Raw genomic sequence first — 18,956 nt, forward strand, 5'->3', positions numbered from 1 at the left:
AGATTTCAAGCTAAGACCTAATAATGAATCCTTCTCCCTCCCCTGACCCCCTCCTCCCCACCAGCAACTTGGAACCTGGAAATATCCATGTGGATATTTTTGCAGCCTACTTCAAGCATGAAATCACAAACCTAAACAAATTAGTTCTCACAAAAGCATTTCCATTTTTTCAAACAAAAGGAGGCATCATGATTATAAACTATCTCCAGATTATGAACATGATACCATTATCATTTTGCCATTTGTATTTACCTTTTTGAATTCCACAAACTTCAATTTCATATGGCATGAAATGTTGGCTTAACCTGGAGGGAAAATATAAAGGATATAAATAAATGTATACAAAGATTTTGAAGGTTATGAAAATTCTTCCATGAGAGTACCACTATCAAGATGGAGGTGCAGCCCCACCCTTTGCTCAAACTGGTGCTGTCTAAATGCAGTTAAGTGCTCTGGTTTGGAGCCTGGCCTTAAAGTCGGTCAGAACTGACTAGAACACCAGCTCTGTGCCTCACCAGCTGGGTAACCTGGGCAAATTATTTAACCTAACTAAGCTCCAGCTCCCTCATCTACAGAATGGGAATGATAATAGGGAGTACATCACAAAGTTCTTGTGAGAATTCAGTGAGGTAATGTGTCCCTCCTAATGACCCCCTTCAGGTAGTATATTCATCATATTCTAGCCCAAACTCACTGGAATGCTGCAGGTAGAGCCTGGGGAGTGAATGTCCAGGCTTCTCAGGTCTGAAACCAGCTCTTAATGTTGATCTAGAAAATTAGAATTCAGTGAGGTAATGTGTCCATCTAGTCAACTTGTGTTTCTTGAGCATTGACTATGTGCCAAACACTGAGCTATGTACAAGAACGACAGGATGAAGGAGACACATTGTCCCTGCCCTCCGACACACAGTCTAGCTTTTGGTATGGGACAACTATGAAGTCATGCTACAGTACGTTAAAAATGCATATGAAACACAGAGTTCTGGGGGCCCAGGCTTTCTTTGCTGCCTTAGAATTTTCCAGACCCAGACTTGTTCTGGAGTAAAGAGGGTGTTATAGCTGGTGAAAGGGTAGGGGGGTGGGAGTGAAGTCACAAGACAGCTCTTACGAATTCTGAAACTCTGGACACTTAGTCTCCCTCCGCCTTCCTACCATTTCTACTGACAGCTCTATTTTAGTGCGTCTCCCCCTTTCCTAGCCCAAAGCACTTTCAATAAAAGTACTGTAAGCTAGAATTAATATCTCCTCCATGCAGTGTATTTTTTTTTATTATTATTTGAGTATAGTTGACCTAAAATTTTACATTAGTTTCAGGTGTACAACATAGTGATTGGACAAGTTTATACACTATGCTTTCTTCACCACATTTAAATGCACCCTCCTCTTACAAAGGCTAGTAGGTTGAATGGCTAGGAGTGATTTCAGAAGACTGGAAATTGAAGCCCACATTAAATTCCACTCCTCTTTGAAATTCTACATTTACAGGTTCATTCCTTGGACTTCAGTTTTTAAAAGAAAATATCCCTAGAAGAAGGGCAGCAAGGATGATTTAGTTATTTGCACTTTAATGTGAATGAATTCTCAGTATCTTTTCAGGAGAGGTTTTGTTAAGAACGCAAATCTAAAAGTTGAGAACAGCTGAAAAAGGGAAGGAGTACCGCCAGAAATGTAAGAGCTGGAAATTCACAACTTTGCTCAAGGCCATATGAATGTGGGCCCCCTATCTCTCATTGTCCACACAGCAGGGACCTACTGTGTGCAGAAATAAGGCCCAAGAGGGAAGGTCTGGGTATGTGGGACTGCCACCTTCTCAGGCACTTGGAAAACAGTGGCCTAGAGCCAGGGAGTGGAGAGCTAACTGGCCAGCCGGGGAGCACCCCTCTGGAATAGGGAATAATCTGGCCTCTCCTTCCTCCCACCCCCCATTATCTCCATCAGAGGTTGGCCTCCCAGGGCATAGAGCAGGGTAGACAGGGGTGGGGAATGGCAAATGGAAAACAAGCAGCCCAAGCTCTTTTATTTCTGCTCAGTAGAGAGTGCTAAAGTACAGGGTCAACTAGCCAGAAGGTAGCATCAGTCTTTAACTGGAAAAGCCACTCTTTCCTCAGTTGTATCCTGTACTTGGAGTGGGGCTTCTCCAGGTGCAGAAGGACAACATCATGACCCAGGCAGAAGAAGACGTGAAGATCACAGAATTCCACGGGCCTAATCCTACCTGTGGAGGGAATTCATTCCTCTAAATTAGCATTCCAAACTCTTCAAGTAAGTCATTTGCAAAGGTACCCCCTTCTACCACTTTGAAGGTAAGATTAAGTTCTCTAGGGATCAGATGATCCCTAGGAATCAAGAGCTCTGGGCTGCGGGGGTGAGAAGCCTGCTGGTTGTTTTGTTCTGACACAGCTGTGGGTCACAAGATTCTTACACAAGCTTGGGGGTGGCCCGCCATGCCACGAGCGCTTCCTTCCCCTCAGCCAGTGATGATGACTCCGATTTCAGAAAGGAGCTCAACCAGCATGTTTATCTTGGGGCACTTCTCAGCCATTTTCTAGATCAACATTAAGAGCTGGTTTCAGACCTGAGAAGCCTGGACATTCACTCCCCAGGCTCTACCTGCAGCATTCCAGTGAGTTTGGGCTAGAATATGATGAATATACTACCTGAAGGGGGTCATTAGGAGGGACAGAGAAAGAAAGTTGTGGAGACTTGTGGTTTAAGGTTGGGAAATGCAACATACATGTAACTCAACTATCTGCCCAAACCTTACTAGCGGTACAGCAAAGGAAAAAAAAAAAAAAGGCCAAACCCCACATGGACAAAGAAAGCAGAAGAGAAAGTAGCAGGCTTGAGATAGCAATAAAATTATGGAAGATGGAAAGTAATCTCATAGACCAAATAAAGTGGAAACCTAAGTTGGCTGGGGGTTGTGTGTGTGTGTATGTGTGTGTGTGTGGCTTAGAGGACATCCTCTGTACCAGGTACTGGTCTAAGTGTTGAAGGTACATTGACTCATATAATACCCCAACAACGCTAGAATTTGTACTCTGATTTTGGGGATGAAGTACAGAGAAGTTAAATAACTTGTCCCAGGTCACACAGCAGAATCTGTAGAAGTGTGGCCCAGAGACCATGCTCTGTAGCCTCACAGTGATAAGCAAGTCCTTCTGCACCAAACCCTGGGAGATCTCCAGACTTGGACTATCAGGAAGCTTCAAAATGGGGATGAAAATAGAATTGGTGGGAAGCCTGTATGAAGAGACAGACCCTCAGATTCCTTCACTATCTTACTCAGGCCAGGCAACTGCCCCAGTGCTCCCTGGTAGAATACCATTGGTTTATTCTCTGGAGGCATTACCCAGTTGAGGATGAGACAGCTATGAAAACAGGAGAATTCAGTGAAAGTTTGTGAACTGACTGGTGAGGCTCTGCAGACACCCTCCCCATTCAGCCCCCGGCAGTGAGGTTTGCACTCCCCAGGCAGGGACTGGGGGCTCCTCTGTAGGAGTTCTGACCAGCTGGAGAGAAGATGTCAACACTGACATCTGAAGGTCCTCTCATGAACCAGTTGGCTCACTGATTGATGAGCCCTGCCCACAGACCCAGGGCTCATACAAGCTTCTAGCAGCTTTTTGGTATCTTCCTCTTTTTTCCACCTACATTTTTATTATGGAAAAAGTAAACATATAGAAACATTGGAAATATAGTATAATGAACACCCATATACCTACCTTTTAAGTTGTACAATAATTAGCATCTTAACATATTTGCTATATCTTTAGATAAATACAGATAAATAAATATAGATAAATATATGTCCATATATTGTTTCTCTGAACCATTTGAAAATGAGCTGTGGACATTGTGATATTTCACCCCTACATATTTCAGTAGAAGGTCATTATCATACATAATTGAAATCTATACATAATCCATGATTGCACCTAAGAAAATTTTAAATAATTCTCTAATACAGTCTAATATTCAATCCATATTGAAATTTCCCTCATTGTCCCTAGAATGCCATTGCATTTGGTTATTATGTATCTTTATTCTCTTCCCTAGAACAGTCCTCTTCCTTTTGTTTGTCCCCTTCCCTTTTGGAAGAGACCAGGTCACTTAACTGAAGGAGGGTCTCACAACTGATTTGCCTGATTGTTTCCTTGTGGTATCATTTAACTTGTCCTTGTATCTCTTGTAAATCCTGTCAACTGGAAGTTAGATCTAAAGGCATGGATAGATTCAGATCAGATGTTTTTGGCAAGTCATATGGATTTTCTACTTCATACTGCATCATATCAGGAGATAACATCTGCTGTCTCACTAGTGGTGAAGTGAAGTTTGGTAAAGGCAGTGACTGCTAGATCTCTCCACTGTAAAGATCTGCTTTCCCCTTTGCAGGGACCATGGATAATGTCTGGCACAGTGTGCATATCCCGTGCAATGCATTACTCCAGTGTAAACAGACAATAAAGGATAATGGGACATCTGAAAAAGAGCCTCCAACGTGAAAGAGACAAAAACAAACAAAAAGTTAACTCAGAAGAGATCAGTGCAGGAAACAAAAAAAAACTTCCCCTAAACGATCAATATCCTTAGAAATAAGAGAAGATATCATACCCATAAGGCAAGATTCATAAGGCAAGATTGCTATAAAAAAAATTTAGAAAACAAGAAAGAGCTCTTGGAAATCTACACTGAAAATCGAACACAAAGTTGGAAGATAAAGTAGAAACAAAAATCTCCTGGGGCACCCGGGTGGTTCAGTGGGTTAAGTGTCTGACGCTTGGTTTTGGCTCAGGTCGTGACATCAGGGTCGTGAAATCAAGCCCTGCATCAGGCTCTGTGCTGAGTGTGGAACATGCTTAAGAGTCTCTCTCTCCGGACACCTGGGTGGCTCAGTCAGTTAAGTGTCTGCCTTTGGCTCACGTCATGATCCCAGGGTCCTAGGATTGAGTCCCGCTTTGGGCTCCTTGCTCAGTGGGGAGCTTGCTTCTCCCTCTCCCTCTGCCTGCCGCTCCCTGCTTGTGCTCTCTCTCTGTGACAAATAAATAAATAAAATCTTAAAAAAAAAAAAATTATCTTCTCCCTCTGCCTCTTCCCACTCCCTTGCACATGCTCTCACTCGCTCTAAAAAATAAAAAATAAAATAAATAAATAAATAAAAAAGTGAAGGGGGATAGGGGCACCTGGGTGGCTCAGTTGTTAAGCGTCTGCCTTCGGCTCAGGTCATGATCCCAGGGTCCTGGGATCAAGCCCTGCATTGAGCCCCGCACTGGGCTCCCTGCTCAGCGGGAAGCCTGCTTCTCCCTCTCCCACTCCCCCTGCTTGTGTTCCCTCTTTCGATGTCTCTCTCTCTGTCAAATAAATAAATAAAATCGTAAAAAAAATTAAAAAAAAGTGAAGGGGGATGAATTATAAGATAAATAAAACATGAACATGTCCCAGAACACATGAATTTTAGCTTGAAAGATCAGTCTTTGGAGGGCCCAATACAAATACATTTTATAAAGATAAACACAAAAACACAATATTAGGAAATTTCAGAACATCCTAAAAGAGAAAAATAGGTCACATACAACAGAGCAAGAATTAGAATAGCATTAAAACATCTTAATGACAATACTAAAATCTAAAGGATAATGGAGCAAAGCCTTCAAAATTCTGAGAGCAAGTTTAACAATGAATTGGACTATAGGCCCTAGAAAAAAATAAATACCTTTGAATCCATGCTGATGTAAATAAATAAATGAATCACTAAATAAATGGAGAAGGGACAGCTCTACCTTACAAAAGAATTACATTAACAAATGTAGAAGAAAGGAGGAAAATAGAAATTATTACCATTAAGAATATTACAGTAATAACTGTAGGCAAGATTTACCAATTGAGGCTAAAATTAGTGGGTGAAAGTTTGAGGATAAACAGGGTATTTGCATTGTCTTAAAGTATGTCCACCAGAGGCTTCTCAAAAAATTAAAAATAGAACTACCATATGATCCAGTAATCACACTACTGGGTTTACTCAAAAAATATGAAAGCATTAATTCAAAAGGATACATGCACCGCTATGTTTACTGCAGCATTATTTATAATAGCCAAGATATGGAAGCAGCCCAAATGTCCATCCATAAATGAATGGATAAGGAAGATGTGGCGTAAGCAATGTCTACAATAGCCAAACTATGGAAAGAGCCCAGATGTCCATCGACAGATGAATGGATAAAGAAGATGTGGTACATATATACATTGGAATACCACTCAGCCATCAAAAAAATGACATCTTGCCATTTGCAATGGTGTGGATGGAACTAGAGGGTTTTATGCTAAGTGAAGTAAGTCAATCTGAGAAAGACAAATACCATATGATTTCACTCATATGTGGCATTTGAGAAAAAACAGGATCATAGGGGAAGAGAGGAAAAAATAAAACAAGACGAAATCAGAGAGGGAGATAAACCATAAGAGACTCTTAATCATAGGAAACAAACTGAGGGTTGCTGGAGGGGAGAGGGGTGGAGGGATGGGGTAATGGGTGATGGACATAAATTTTTTTAAAAATGTAATATAATGTTTAAAAAAAAAAGGAATTTTGAACACTCATTGAAATGGCAGTGGTTAAACCTTGGGCTACCCTCCCTGGGCACACCTGGGGGTGGAGGGCCAGACCGGAGCCACCCAGCCTCAGTTTCCAGTTTATTTATTTTTCCTTGAGCATTTAAAAAATATTTATATATGCCTCAGGTATTATTTTAGCCAATACTTTATCTCAGTATTTAGAACAAAATGCTATGATTTTACAAGAAACATAGATTCTTTTCAACTATTTTTAATACAGCAAAATAAAGATTAAGAAAAAGGCTAAAAAAAAGATGTGGCATATATATACAATGGAATATTATTCAGTCATAAATATGAATGAAATCTCGCCATTTGTAGCAACATGGACGAATCTAGGGAGTAGAATGCTAAGTGAAATAAATCAGTCAGAGAAAGACAAATGCAATATGACTTCACTCATGTGGAATTTAAGAAACAAAACAAACAAGCAAAGGGAAAAAAAAAGAGAGGCAAACCAAGAAACAGACTCTTAACTATAGAGAACAAACTTGATGGTTACCAGAGAGGAGTGGGGAGGGGGAGGGGGGGGAATAGGTGATGGGGATTAAGGAGTGCACTTGTGATGAGCACTGGGTGTTGTATGGAAGTGCTGAATCACTATATTTTGCACCTGAAACTAACATTACAATGTATGTTAACTATACTGGAATTAAAATAAAATTTTAAAAAAGTATGTCCACCAGGATATTTATTAATTATGAGAAAAAAATAGTAACTCACAGTGGGGAAAACTGGCACAAACCATATAGCCAAGTGGTCAAGATTAACACCATCAGTAATAAGTCACACCACCTTCACACACCCCTGATCAGATGCACTAAGAAGGGCACATCACTTCTGTGGTATTCTTGCCAAAAATCCAGAACCTTGGTCTAATCATGAGAAATCAGGAAAATCTAAATTGTGGGACATTCTCCCAAATACCTGACCACTATTCTTCAAAACTGTTAAGATCATGAAAGACAAAGTAAGACTAAGGAACTGTTCCAGATTAGAAGATACTAAGAAGGGGCGCCTGGGTGGCTCAGTTGGTTAAGCGTCTGCCTTCGGCTCAGGTCATGATCCCGGGGTCCTGGGATCGAGCCCCGCATCGGGCTCCTTGTTCTGCGGGAAGCCTGCTTCTCCCTCTCCCACTCCCCCTGCTTGTGTTCCCTCTCTCGCTGTCTCTCTCTGTCAAATAAATAAATAAAATCTTAAAAAAAAAAAAAAAAGAAGATACTAAGAAGACTCCACAATGAGATGTAATATGGGATCCTGGAATGGACCCTGGAAACATAAAATGATGATCGGGAAAAGATGAAATCCAAAGTCCATAATGCAGTCAATACCAGTGTACCAAAATTAATGCCTTCGTTTCGATCATTGTGCAATGGCTATGTTACACGTTAGCATCAGGGGAAGCTCGGTAAAGGCATTAGATAGAACGCTAATGTTTTTGCAACATTTCTGAAAGTCTAGGAAAAAAGTAAGAAAACATTCTGAGGGCAAATTGTTATTGTAACCTAATCAATCAATCGTGCAGATAGAATAATGACATTTCAGACAAGTAAGGACTTGTGCACCTTTTATCAGGAGGCTACTGGTCGTCGTGCTCCCTCAAGAGGATAGACCAAGATGAAGACAGGGGATGCAGGCAATATGGAATTCAACACTAGAGGGGAGCAAAGGAGTTTCCAGAACAAGAGCTACCTGTACAGCTGGGAGCAAGAGAACCAACCGTTCCCAGAAGGATGTCTCACTTCCGTCTTTTGTCATAAGACAAAAGAAACTAATAGTTTACCTTATCTGCTTGATTCTATCAGTGAAGTTTTCAGTTTTGACAGTTTAGGTTGTCTTATTGATAAGTATGTAGAAAACCAAGCAAGAAATAACACAAAGAAGGGCAATTATCAGCTCCTGGGGAAACAAAAGGTTGCACTGAAAAGAAGTGTAACCATAGTGTTCTATAATGGCCCAGTTGTGAACAATTTTTTTTCATATTCGTAACAGTGTACACACTAAATACTCATTTAACCAAAAGTCTATATTGGGAATGTGGGGGAAGGGATATATGTGTGGGGTGAAAACTGGGGGAGAGTGCAAAAGAGTGCAAGTCTCACCTTCCTAGGTAAGAAGAGAATAGGTTGTGTCTGAAGTTGAAAAAAATCCAGAAACAGCAACAGAAGCATGGGGAAAGAAGTAGGGAAAATATCAGAAGACAGTGAAAACAGTTGTTTCTGGGGAGAAGAAATTAGGGGTTAGCAGGGAGTGAGGCAGGAGACCGCTGCTTTTCATTATAAGCCTCCACTTTTATTTCACTTCTTAAGCCAGATATCTGTATTCTTTTTATAAAAATAAAAACTACATTTCAAATAACAAATAAGTTGAGAGCAACCAAAACAGCGTGGGTAACCATGCTCACTCCACGGTTAATTTAGGCATGGAAAGCCAACTACTTGTAGGCTCCAGCCTTGTCCATTTGCCACTCCTTCCTGCTCTCCCTGACTCTTGGGGAAGGCTGATCTTCACCTGGCCGGCCCCCGGGGCGCTCTCCCTTCCTTGGTGCTTCCTTGGCACCCATTTGTCAGAAAGGTTCACCACCCTCGGCCATGGAAGAGTTCTTTGGTGGCCACGCTGCCCTTCCGTGTGCCCGCTCCCTGCACGCTCCTCGGGATCACTCTGGGCGGCGGCCTGTTCTCGGGCTCACGGAGCCTGTGCGCACCTTGAGGAGCTTCCCGGCAGAGAGCTGCTGTGAAAAACCACCACTAAAGAACAAGTCTTTTTTCCCTTCCTTTTTTTCTTTCTGACTTACCTTCAAGGGTCTCCCAGGACTGCCGGGTTCCCTGGAGCATCTTTGCAACAAAATGCTGCTGCTGTAGCAACTGACAGAAGAAACCCTGTCTTTAGCTCTGTCCTGTGTACCACAGGTGAGCACGGTGGTGCCATCGCCCTGGCTCCTCACTCCTTCCCCCCCAACCCTCCAACTCCCCTGTCGGGGCCTCACCAGGGATGGCGGGCCCTCGCCGGGGGGACGTTGAGCGTGGCGTGGCCACGTGACTCTCTTTGGCCAATGGGATGGGAGCAGATGCGGCTCAAGCCGCGGTTGGCCATGTGCTCGCGCGCTGGGGCTTCCTCTCTCCGGCTGCTGCTGCTGCTTTTTTTTTTTTTTTTTTTTTTTTAAGATTTTATTTATTTATTTGAGAGAAAGAGAGCGAGAGAAACAGCATGAGAGGGGAGAGGGTCAGAGGGAGAAGCAGGCTCCCCGCTGAGCCGGGAGCCCGATGCGGGACTCGATCCCAGGACTCCCGGATCATGACCCGAGCGGAAAGCAGTCGCTTAACCAACTGAGCCTCCCAGGCGCCCCTCCTCTCTCCTGCTTCTGCCCGCGCCTTCAGAAGAACAAGCTTGGGCCCGTCCGCTAAGGACGATGAGAGACTCGTAGAGCCAAGCCACCAACGCAGTCCAGACACCTGAAGTGAGAAGCACAGCCACTCAGCCACTGCAGACTGAGCAGAGTTGACCAGCCGAGCCCAGTGCAGATCAGCCTCATCCCAGACGACACAAAGCTCTGAGGGCAGATGCTTCCCGTTGCACTGAACTGATGTTTGTGGGTTTTTCCTCCCCTTGACATTAGCTAACATAGGCACCGAACGTTGGAAGCTACCTGTCTACTGTTTTATATCAGGATTTCATGGGGCGCCTGGGTGGCTCAGTCCGTTAAGCGACTGCCTTCGGCTCAGGTCGTGATCCCAGGGTGCTGGGATCGAGCCCCACATCGGGCTCCCTGCTCCACGGGGAGTTTGCTTCTCCCTCTCCCACTCCCCCTGCTTGTGCTTTCTCTCTTGCCGTCTCTCTGTCAAATAAATAAAATCTTAAAAAAAAAAAAAAAGATTTCATCTATCGGGGTGCCTGGGTAGCTCAGTCAGTTGAGAGTCTGCCTTCTGCTCAGGTCATGATCCCGGGGTCCTGGGAAGAGAGGAGCAGAAGAAGCTCTCTGCTCAGCGGGGAGTCTGCTTCTTCCTCTACCCTTCCCCCTGCTCATGCTCTCTCTCTCACATGAACAAAATCTTTAAAAAAAAAAGATTTCATGTATATAAAATAATGCTCAGGGATGGTATTCCAACTACGAGTCTGAGAAGTAGCCATTTTCACTGCACTGTCCCCCTCAGCGCTCAGGGGTGCATATTCCCTTGATGTGACTGCATATGTGTTTGACTCTCTTGAGTATAAGGTGATAAAGCATATGATTAGGTAAGGTAGAATCTCTTTTGCCATCTGCTACACCTTTCTGAAGTTATAACTTCTTTTCCTTAGTTCATAAATGATTAAAGACTCAAGCTATTTTCCTGTGTGAAGTTGTGTGAAAGTGCATGTTGGAATTCTTACATTCCTTGGTTTTCCACTTTCATGGGCGCTCAGGGTGTCCTTGGCCACCAGACTCTTTCCCATCTTGGCGTTGTTTAGTTGAGCTAATGCGAACACACTGATTGATGGTGTGCTGTGAGCAGGTTTTAGTAAGGGGTGAGGATCAGGCAATGGGTTCTAGAAGCCAGAGATCCCAGAATGCATCCAAAGCAGAGACTCCTGTATGATGATCACAAAGCAGAGAGGAAGAAACCATCATGAAGCAGAGGGGGAAATGCACCTTGGTTGGGCAAGACCCACAGGTACCTAACCACTCACGTCTGTAACAAAGCATTCCCGTCTGTCCTGCAGTGTCAGCTTTTCTTGGAACAGAGCTGCCTGGGGTGGGGGTGGGGGGTGGAGGTGGGGGGAGACTCCCCCAAAGCTTGGGGGTCTGGGGCTGTGGACAGGTGAAAAACCAGAGAGGAAGGACAGGTACACTCGTGGGCTGTGGTTCACAACTAGTTTGGATTTAAGAAAAGAAACGGAATAATACATTTTCAGAATGCCAGCTGGAATAGCCAGGGCTAGTCTTCTGAATCAGGAATGAGGTTGTGCTGGATTTGCTCACCTAATAAAAGTCTCCTCCCAGGCCCAAGGCATTTTAAGTAGATGTCAGGGAGCACGGTATGAAGAGCCAGAAGGGAGGGAAGCAGGAAAAACAAGGAGATCCCTGTCCAATGGGATTCCAGCCTCAAGGTGAACAGTGCCCTCTGGGTGTCAATCTGGTGGACAGTGAAGATGTGAATTCTCAGGAGAATCCTTTCTCCTCTCTTGTTGCCCTAGGATGGCTCAGCTACTAGACAAAACGGAATGTGGTAGAAAGCCAGGGCTGAGTGGGATTAGGACTGGCGAGATGGGCCAAGCGGGGCTGGCTCATGATGTGATGAGCTCAGGTTCACTTTTGGGAGGGATTGGCGTCCTATGCCATCTGGGGTAGGATCTGGCCATGAGTCAAGGCAGCTGACGGCTCTCAGGAGGTGGCTGTGCATGGTTTGGGCTGGTGCTTCCCAAGGTAGGTTCTGTGAAACTCTAGTCTGAAGGATGGGAAGTGCTGTTGACTTGAACATTGGCTCCATGGTCCAACAGGCTTGGGAAATGCTGGGTTCAATGACATTGAACAGGTTTTTCCACTAGAGGATATCTCAGAGCCCTTAATATGATGATGGGAATAGCCAATCCGAAAGACTGATCACAACCATGGAACCCTCTCCACACAAAACATGACGTTGAACTGGTGAGCTATGGACAACAATCACTTTCCAGCACGGGGATTGGGCATCAACTGGGGGCCGGTACTCACAGGGAAAGGACCTGGCTCCTTGAGTGGGGGCACCATCTCCACCACTGTCAAGGCCCTCTGCACTGGCTAGGTCTACTTAGGTTTCAGGGTCAACAGGCAAATGAACTGAGGTTTGAGCCAGATTCTGCCCACCCTCCAGGGATCCTGGAGTGCTAACTAAACAAAAAAGAGCAGGGAACGGTCCAATTAAAAGGTATCCAGGCACCCAGCAGGGAGGCCGGAACCCACTGGACCCACAGATCTATGGTGTATTGACAGTCCCTCAAAAGACCAAGATCAAACCTCCAGGAGCCCCTCTCCACCAGCCAGAGACCTTGAGGCTCCTAGCGGCATGCCTTGGCTCTGGAGATGGTGGGGCAGCCACAGGGAGGACAAGCCCAGGGATTCCAATTCAGCTGCTCTGGGTAAAATGCAGGTGTGGACAACTTAAAACTGAAGCTCTCTCCAACTCCCTCCCTGCTGGAGGCTCCGTGACTTCATTGTTCCTGGTTCTCCAGGTCTCTCATGGTGCTGATACCATTCAATCCAGGTGCTGGTGCAAAACCCCTCTTACCTGAAGCACAAGTAGAATGTTTTCTTGAAACAGAAGGATGGTGGGGCACCTGGGTGGCTCAGTCGGTTGGGCGTCTGCCTTCAGCTCGGGTCATGATCCCGGGGTCCTGGGATCGAGTCCTGCATCGGGCTCCCTGCTGGGCGGGGAGCCTGCTTCTCCCTCTGCCCCTTCCCCCTGCTCATGCTCTTGCTTGCTCTCTCTCTCTCAAATGAAGAAAAAAAAAAAAACTTAAAAAAAAAAAAAAAAGAAACAGAAGGATGGTAAGAATAAGGAATCACAAAAGCATTTACACCACCAAGTAATTGTACCAGGTAACTCCAATCAGGTCTCAGAGGGCCCAACTGACAAAGCATCTGAGCATACTTATTCTCTCTGATGTGCCTGCTCAGAAGCCCCAGGTTTTGGCCAGTCCTGCTCCAGGCCTGAACACCCTGGTGTGTTGATTAGTTGGTTCTGAGATGGTCTTTCCTGTGAGGGCAGTGGCAATGTGGTGTATTTAGGGCCTGGACCCCGGACACACGCAAAGCCAAATAAACACATGAGGTTTTATTTGGATAAGAACAACTTATTGTGTGTGTGTGTGTGTGTTTTAAAGATTATTTGAGAGAAAGAGCACAAGCAGGGAGAAGAGCAGAGGGAGAGGGCGAAGCAGACTCCCCGCTGAGCAGGGAGCCCGATGTGGGGCTTGATCCCAGGATTTATTAACCATCCTCACAACTGTATGTGCCAAGTGCCACGATTCTTAGTTTCTGGATAAGGAGAGGAGTTCAGCATCTTTCCCCGAATCCCAACACTGGTGAGCAGCAGAAGTGGGTTCTAACTCAGCACTGCTGGTGGCCAAGCCAGGACAGCCCAGCTTCAGGTGCCACCACGTGCACTCCCTGTGGCCTTGGGTGATCGCTTGTCTTTCTCTGTCAGCTTCTTCTGCTGTAGAAGGAAGATGATAATCGCCATCCGCAGAGTTCAGGGGATCATTGTAAGGATCTGATCATACAATGAACGGAAAAGTGCTTTGAAATGGAATGAGTGCACATGCAGGGCGTTAATAACACCCAGTCCTTTTCCTAGATACCAAACAACCCAGACACCCCAAAGGTATCACTGTCTCCAGCTCATGCTTCGCTACAGACTAGGAAAAGGAAAAAGGCCAAGAGGTGCAAGAAGACGTACATGGTTTCTAAAGTGGAGACCCCTGTACCAGGAGCCTGCAAGCCCATGGGCAGTTAGGGAAGAGACTCCACAAGTGGGAGGCTTTGAACTTAAGCCTTGGAAGAGCCAAGACCTCACCTTTGCCTTCTACCCCCAACCAAACCTCCTAAAGGCTCCGGGCAACTAAAAATACTCTGGCCACCTGCTGCCCAGGAAGGCAGTAAATCACTGGGCCTCGAGCACCAGAATCCAGGCCAGGCCTGGCCTAACGTGGGCCAATAGCAGCTGACAAGGCCCCACAGGTAAGTTCACTTCTTCCCAGCCAGGCAGTTATCAATAGCTTGTCTACTGCTCAGGAGCTGCCGGAGAGTGCCCTGGGGAAGTGGGGATGACGCTGAAGTGTTCTTGGGCCAGAGGTGCCAACTGGGTATGCAGTGATGAGAAAGGAGGTTGTCATGGGAGGAGGGGGGCTCCCAGGGAAAGGGTGTTGGCCATGGGCTTTATGATCTAAAATAAGGTCTCCTCAAAATCCCGGATCACTCAACTGCTGTCCTACTACCCTGGGGCCACCAGATGGCACTGTTACAGGGAGCATGAATGTAGTCTGATCTCGGGGCAGGCATTGAATTTATGGAGACAGTTTAAATCGTGGGCGCTCAGGGGAACACCAGTGAGATCCGTTTCTTGCCTCCAGTTCTTTACTAATCCTCCCCCCAGGTACCAAAATCAGTCCGATTCCCAACATGTAATAAGAAAAAAATGCCCCCAATTTTTTACTGTCAATACAGTAGCATGAATCAGAAATGAGAAGCCATCATCAACAAACATATTTGTGGGGAATAAGTACCATGCTATTCTGTAGTGTTGCTCAAATCTGAAAAAGTGGGGACCCTGAGAGCGTGTCCTCTACTTTGTCATCCCTCCCCCTGGAAAACCACTGCATTATACAAGTTAACTGCTGGTCACCTGATCACTTGGTCCAACCAGTGAAAAATACTAACAGGACAATACAAGATACAAAGTCAAATGATGAAATTGAGAGACTACTCAAGTGTAATGAATAGACTCAGAGAATCAGAAAGGTGCTTAGGCTAAATTTTTTAGATCATAAAAAAATGAACAAAATTGAATAACTTTCATAACTTGTAAGCTCCTGGGAATATGTCTAACACTGCTGGAAAAGGAAGAACACTGGGTCCTACCTCACTAAAATGCTGTGTGGCCTTGGGCAGTTAGCTAAGCCCTCTGATCCTCCTTGTGTATAAACTGTACCTCTCCAAGGCCCCTTGACAGTATAAGATTCTAGGACTCAGTGTGGCCTTGAGGCCCCTGGGAGTTGTGATGATGGACACCAAAAATAACACTACAAGGCCACCCGGGGCCACTTAAGTGACACAGACAAGGGCTGTAAGAATTCAGAGTCCTTCCCTCCGACTCTCAGGGGACTGAGGGAAGGCTTCTGGAAGGGAAGGGATTAAACAAGTAGGACATAACACCACAGCACGCTCAGCACACTTGATCCCTCCCTTGAAGAGCTGGGAGGTGGCCAATCAAATATTTTAAGATGTCAACTTGATCTGTGTTAACATAAGCATCTACGGAAACTAGTTTCCAAAAATAAATGATAACTGCTACCTCTCCACCTCTGTAAGGGCATGCATTTCTCGAGAATGGGGGCATGTTCTGGAATACTATCCACAGCTGGTTTTACGTGTACGTGTAGAACTTCTCCTTCTTGGATAAGTTTAGGGCAAGGGAGAGAGAGGAAGGAAGGGGTGTTAAAGTCCTACTTCAAATGTTAAAGTCTCCCCAAAATGTTAATACATGCACAGACAAGAGCTTGAGAACTAGAAACTAAATTTGTAATAGTGGTTCTTCCTGACGATTCTGGGGATAATTATTTTTTTTCTTTCTGCTTATCTGAATTTTCCATTTTTTGGCAATACAAATGTATCAATTGTGTAATACACTGTTTATGCAAATACATTCAGGAAGGGTAATGCGTCAAACCATTACAATTACTAACACCTTAATACTAATTAATGGGTGTGATTTGTTTCCTACAATGAAGTGGTGACAGGAAATGGATTTTGTTAGGTCTGGGGTCTGCCAGCGTCCAGCAGTGCTAAGTGGGGGGGGAGGGGGGGAAAGGTGTAGAGACTCTAAAAGGGCAATGGGTAATGGGTAGACAAGCCTGGAGGTTAGTTCACATTATGCTTAGGGCTCCCAGGCCCTACCTAGTACCTCGAGGGCATTTAATTACAATTAAGGATAGCAGCAGTTAACCTTTTTCATGCAAGGCTTTGCCCAGTGATTCTCTGTATAAATTATTTATCCTTACATTCAAACTCTAGCTTTCATAACAAACAAGAAAAAGTTTGTGGATTTTAATAATAATTTTAAACTAAAGAAAAACAAAGGATTCTTCCCCAAACTTTTGGCATTTTGTCTTCCATCAAGCCAGTCTCTGACAAAGTGTTATTTTACACTTTCATACTGCAATCTGTAGACTTTTCCTGGAGCCGGGGTGCTGGTACTCCAGGAGCTGTAGAACTGACATAATTAAATACAAGGAAACTATCATTTAGACCAGGAATTGGGATTGGTTATGCTGATTCTTTGCCTCAACGTTATCTGGAAAGGAAGAATTTGCAAAGGAAATTTACACTGTAAACAATACTGGGGAGGGACGGACTGTTTGCAGGAATCTAGTTACCTATAATATAAGCCACTAGTAATCTACTGCAAATCATTTTATATATTCATCAGAGTAGGCCTTCTACGGTTGGCTCCCAGTAGGCAAATGTGAAGGGATGGGGGAGGAGACAGGGGGTATTAAAGTAAGTGATCCCTAAGGCCCCGAGCAAAATTTAGACTTTTAAAATAAATTTTGAACTATCAGACTCCAAGTAGCTAGAGATACTGAGGCTTGAAGGAGCAACGTTGAAGGTAGTGACTTATTTAATTGAATCTGAGATACCATCAAATATAAGATGCATCATACTTTGAAAGAGAAAGAAAAAGCACTACCAACTAACTACGGCACAGCAACTGTAAAACGCTTTCTAATTTTTTTAAATATTAAAATATTGGTGACTAACATAATAAAAAAATAAAAATTAAATTAAAATTAAAAATACTAAAATATGGAGAAATAAATCTATCTTAGGATCAGTGAAATAGAGTATTGTACACCTTGTCCCCAACTCTCTCTGATGGGGAGGAGGGCTTCTATCTACCCTGATCTGTTAGACTTTCACACCGGGACACCAATGTCTCCCCAACTCCCTTAATTGTGAAAACATTTTGATCTGTCCTTCTTTGGCATCAGCACGTATCTGTACTCCAAGTTCCTGTCAACGTCTATAATCCCCGTTTCTCTCCCATTCAACACTCAGCAAAAATTCTGTTGAGAGACATCATGTTTTCAGGACTGCCTGCAGGATCGGCAGCCCATCCATTTTTCTCTACTCTGTTTACCCTTGGATTGAGCTAGTTCAGCAGAGAGCAAAGTACCGGAAACAATTAGGTAATCCCTCATGGAAAGGCTTTTAGACTCTCCCCCTGGCATCCTGCCTTCAGCGCACATTGGGGACACCGTTAGAAACAGCCAGTTATCCCGGACCTGCAGTCAAGGACACAGTGTTCTCTTCATGGGGGCCCACTGGAGACAGTTTCCAGGTCTTCATACCAGGGATTTTTAAAAATAAACTTTTAAAATTGATGTAGAACACATATAGAGAGAAGCATACCATTCATAAGCGTACAGCTGAATTATCACAAATTATGACTACCACGCAAATGAAAAAAATAGATTACCAGCATCTCAGAAGTCCTCTCATGACTTCTCCCCATCACTACATCCAATCGTCTTCCCCAAAGGCAACCTTTACCCTGTTTTTTTTTTTTTTTTTAAGATTTTATTTATTTGTTTGACAGGGAGAGACACAGCGAGAGAGGGAACGCAAGCAGGGGGAATGGGAGAGGGAGAAGCAGGCTTCCCACAGAGCAGGGAGCCCGATGTGGGACTCGATCCCAGGACCCTGGGATCATGACCTGAGCTGAAGGCAGTCGCTTAACTACTGAGCCACACAGGCGCCCCTTTTACCCTGTTTTCTAACACCACAGTTTGACCTGTTTTGGGACCTTCTATAAACATGATCCTACAATATATATTCTTTTAGTCTGGTTTCTTCCATTTATCATTATGTCTGGAAAATTCAACCATGTTGTTATGAGTAACCTAGTTGTTAATTTTCATTGTATAGTAGTCCATTGTATGTCTGTATCACAATATATTCATTTAGGTTGTTTCCAGTTTGGGATTATTAAGTGAATAATGCTGCTATTCTGGTGCACAAAGCAAGCATTTCTGTAAGGTATACACCTAAAAGAGAGAGAGAGAGAGATTGAGAGAGAGAGTGAGCATGAACAGGGGGAGGGGCAAGAGGAGAGGGACGGAGAGAATCCCGAGCAGACTCCCCATTGAGCCTGGAGCCCAATGCTGGGCTCAATCCCAGGACCCTGAGATCATGACCTGAGTGGAAATCAAGAGTCGGAAGCTTAACTGACTGAGCCACCCAGGCGCCCCCAACTCTGTTCTTCTATAAGGTTGTCCTACCTTTCCTATCCCTTTGCATTTCATTCCCCAAAACACTTAGAATCAACTTACTATCATTTTTTTAAAAATCTGCTGGGATTTTGACTGGGATTACACTGAATCTATATATCAGTTTGGGGAGAACTGACTTCTTTACAATATTGAGTCTTCTAAGATATGAACATGGCCTATCTTTCCACTTATTTGGATCTTACATAACTTCTCTCAATAATATTTTATAGTTTATTTTCTTGTATATCTTTCAGTTTTTCTAAATATTAGAATAGGTTTTAAACATTTATTGACAACTGGTTTTCTTTTAATTTCATGGATACTGTATTGCATTGCTCAGC

General features: G+C 44.2%; 1 protein-coding gene across 6 annotated transcripts in view; it reads right to left on the reverse strand.

Moving 5' to 3' along the window:
* The window catches only part of EBPL (EBP like), a 74,861-nt gene that overhangs the window by 21,699 nt on the left and 34,206 nt on the right, over window positions 1–18,956 (reverse strand). For all 6 annotated transcript variants that reach the window (XR_008505671.2, XR_010410013.1, XR_006789712.3 and 3 more), the window contains exon 4: window positions 253–305. Coding sequence is in view for 2 of the 6 variants with exons in the window: in XM_045869400.3 (XP_045725356.1) it covers window positions 253–305 (53 nt within the window). In the remaining 4 variants the exon portion in view is untranslated. The remainder of the gene's footprint in view (window positions 1–252; window positions 306–18,956) is intronic.

Source organism: Mirounga angustirostris, unplaced genomic scaffold (assembly GCF_029215605.1).
Source record: "Mirounga angustirostris isolate CCGP_5_RB_7025 unplaced genomic scaffold, mMirAng1.0.hap1 SCAF_3, whole genome shotgun sequence".
Classification (NCBI taxonomy): Eukaryota; Metazoa; Chordata; class Mammalia; order Carnivora; family Phocidae; genus Mirounga; species Mirounga angustirostris.